The 2500-nt window shown below is 64.0% G+C and overlaps 1 protein-coding gene across 1 annotated transcript in view; it reads right to left on the minus strand.

Moving 5' to 3' along the window:
- LOC143291642 (uncharacterized) overlaps nt 1-2500 on the minus strand; it is a 363649-nt gene that overhangs the window by 218640 nt on the left and 142509 nt on the right. The window contains 2 exon segments of the mRNA XM_076601620.1: nt 1-434; nt 437-2500. The exon segment at nt 1-434 is cut by the window's left edge and continues 151 nt beyond it; the exon segment at nt 437-2500 is cut by the window's right edge and continues 110 nt beyond it. Coding sequence (XP_076457735.1) covers nt 1-434; nt 437-2500 — 2498 coding nt within the window.

Consider the following 2500-nt stretch of genomic DNA (forward strand, 5'->3'; position numbering starts at 1 on the left):
ATCACCACCCCCTCCCCCACCTCAGACCTGCTCTCCCTGAAGGCCTCTCCCCCGTCATCTCCACCATCTCCCTGATCCTCGTCGCTGTTCACTGGAGTAGGGCTGCCCTCCTTCCCCCCAAACCCTCCACCACCACCACCACCACCACCATCCAGCACCGTGTGACTGGACGACTCTGACGAGCGGCTGCTGCTGCCTTTGCTGGAGGAGGTGGAGGAGAGGCTCCTCTTCCCACGCTTCAGGACCAGCATGTCATCATCATCGTCCTCCTCCTCGTCAAGGCCGTAGGGCTCGTAGCGGTTGTTCCCGTCGTCACACGAGATCTGAGCGTTGATGTGCACACTGAACTTGCCATAGCTGCTCATCTCTGCCGCCTCACGCTCCGCCTCGAAGGACGAGTTGAGGATCTCATCGATGCGGCTCTGGCCCGCCGAAAAAGTGCTGGTGGACTCTTTGGAGGAGGAGGAGGAGGAGGGAGAGAATGCTGCATCTTTGGAGGAGGGGGAGCGGGAGGAGTGGTGGTGGGAGAGGAGGAGGAAGAATCCACGTGATTCTGACCCGAGGCATACACACCACTCCCCGACTTGGAAGCCACCACAGCGGAGGGCAGGGACGATGAAGGCACAGACACATACTTAGATCCAGAGAGAGCGACGGCAGCCGCTTTGGAAGAAGGCACAGTGGCAGAGGAAGAAGACCCAGAAGAAGAAGGCACAGCACCAACACCAACACCACCTGAAGGCACGTGGTTTCTACCCAAGGACACAGACACGGCCCCCCCACCCCCACCCCCACGACCAGGATGGGAGGAGGACAGCACCTCTTCAGGCACGGTGGGGTGGTGGGGGTGGGGAGGGCGACGCTTGATGGTGCCCGTGTCCTCAGAGTTCCCGGCCAGCATCTCATCCTCCGAGGTGGAAGAGTTGGACTCGCAGCGACGCATCTGGTAGCTGGTCAGGCCGCCGCTGCTGCTGTTGTCCTTGTGCGGATGACTGGGCGACAACGACGATGACGATGTCGATGACAACATCAGCGACCCGTTCGTCTTGATCTTGGTGACGCTCGTGCGGAACTCTCCGGAGAACTTGCGCTCCACGTCCATCCCAGCAGCCTCCTGAGGAGGATGAGGAGAAGGGCCTCCAGACTTGGTGTGCAGACCGGAAACGAAGTCCACTTTACGATCCTGGCCCCCTCCCTCTGAGGTAGTAGCAGTAGTTGCAGCGGACTTGGGCGCATCCACGAAAACAGGGGCAGCCACACGCTTCAGCTTGAGAGAGCTTGCCGAGGAGGCCGAGGCAGAGGAGGAGGAGGAAGAGATGGAGGAGTGACTGCCGGTTAGAGGATGGGCAAGCCGCGAAGAGGAGGAGGAAGACGAGGGCTTGGTCCCGGGGAGGAGGGGAGCGGCGGCGCCGGTGGGGCTGTCCACTTCCTGTTGGTACTCGGCGCACATGCGCAGGATCTCCTCCAGCCGCTGCCGCTCCAGCCGCTCCTGCTCCTGCTCACGCTTCCGCTCGGCAACGATCTCTCGGTGGCGCCGCGCCAGCTCCTGCTCCGACTCCGTCATCTGAGAGACGTCGAAGTCCATCCCTTCGAACGTGTCCCGGTGCGCCGCCCGGTCCAGCCCGACATCCTCCCGCGAAGAAGACGACGACGACGATGTCACGGACCCGCACTCCGCCCTCAGCGGCACCCCGGCAGGACTCAGCCTGGGCAGAGATGGCGGAGGAAGCATCGCGGCAGAGGAATCACCACCACCACCACCACCACCACCGCCGCCACCGTTCACCACCACAGCGCGACCCGACTGCGACGCCGACGCGTAACCCTCGGGAACAGCGGCTGCCGGTCGGATGACCACCGGCACGGCCTCGCCCCGACCCTCGGGCCGCCGGTCGCCCAAGGTGACGAAAGTGGGGCCCTGGAGGTAAGCCAGGGCGTGGGAGGACGGGGAGGAGTGGGAGGAGGACCCGTGGCTGTGCCAGGAGCTAGACGACCCCGCCATCGAGCCTTGAGGGGTGACAGGGGGCGTGGCCGTCAGGGACCGACTGCTGCCCCCAGAGGACTCCGAGCTGCAGTTGAGCGTGGACACACTGGTCAGGGAGCTGGACGACAGGCTGCTGCACGAGCTGATCACGCGCTCACCCCCACCACCACCACCTCCTCCTCCTCCTCCTTGCAGCACGGCGGCAGGCACGCGCGTCGTGGCAGTGTCCCGAGAGAACACCTTCTCTCCAACAAACCCGGGACTACTCAGGGACGGATACTTCCCGGCTCCAGGAACAACACCCGGCGACTTGGCCGTGGGAGATGTAGCTGTTGCTGAGGAGGAGGAGGAGGTGGCGGCGTTGTTGTAGCTGTAGCTGCTGTTGTTGGGGGAGGTGGGGGTGGTGGGCGTGGTGGGGGGCTTGCCGCGGGAGATCATCTCAAACTTGGCCACCTTGTTGACGAAGTCGCTGCCGTCTCCGCTGCCGTCCACGGGAGACTGCTGCGGCTGCTGTTG

Source organism: Babylonia areolata, chromosome 17 (assembly GCF_041734735.1).
Source record: "Babylonia areolata isolate BAREFJ2019XMU chromosome 17, ASM4173473v1, whole genome shotgun sequence".
Classification (NCBI taxonomy): domain Eukaryota; kingdom Metazoa; phylum Mollusca; class Gastropoda; order Neogastropoda; family Buccinidae; genus Babylonia; species Babylonia areolata.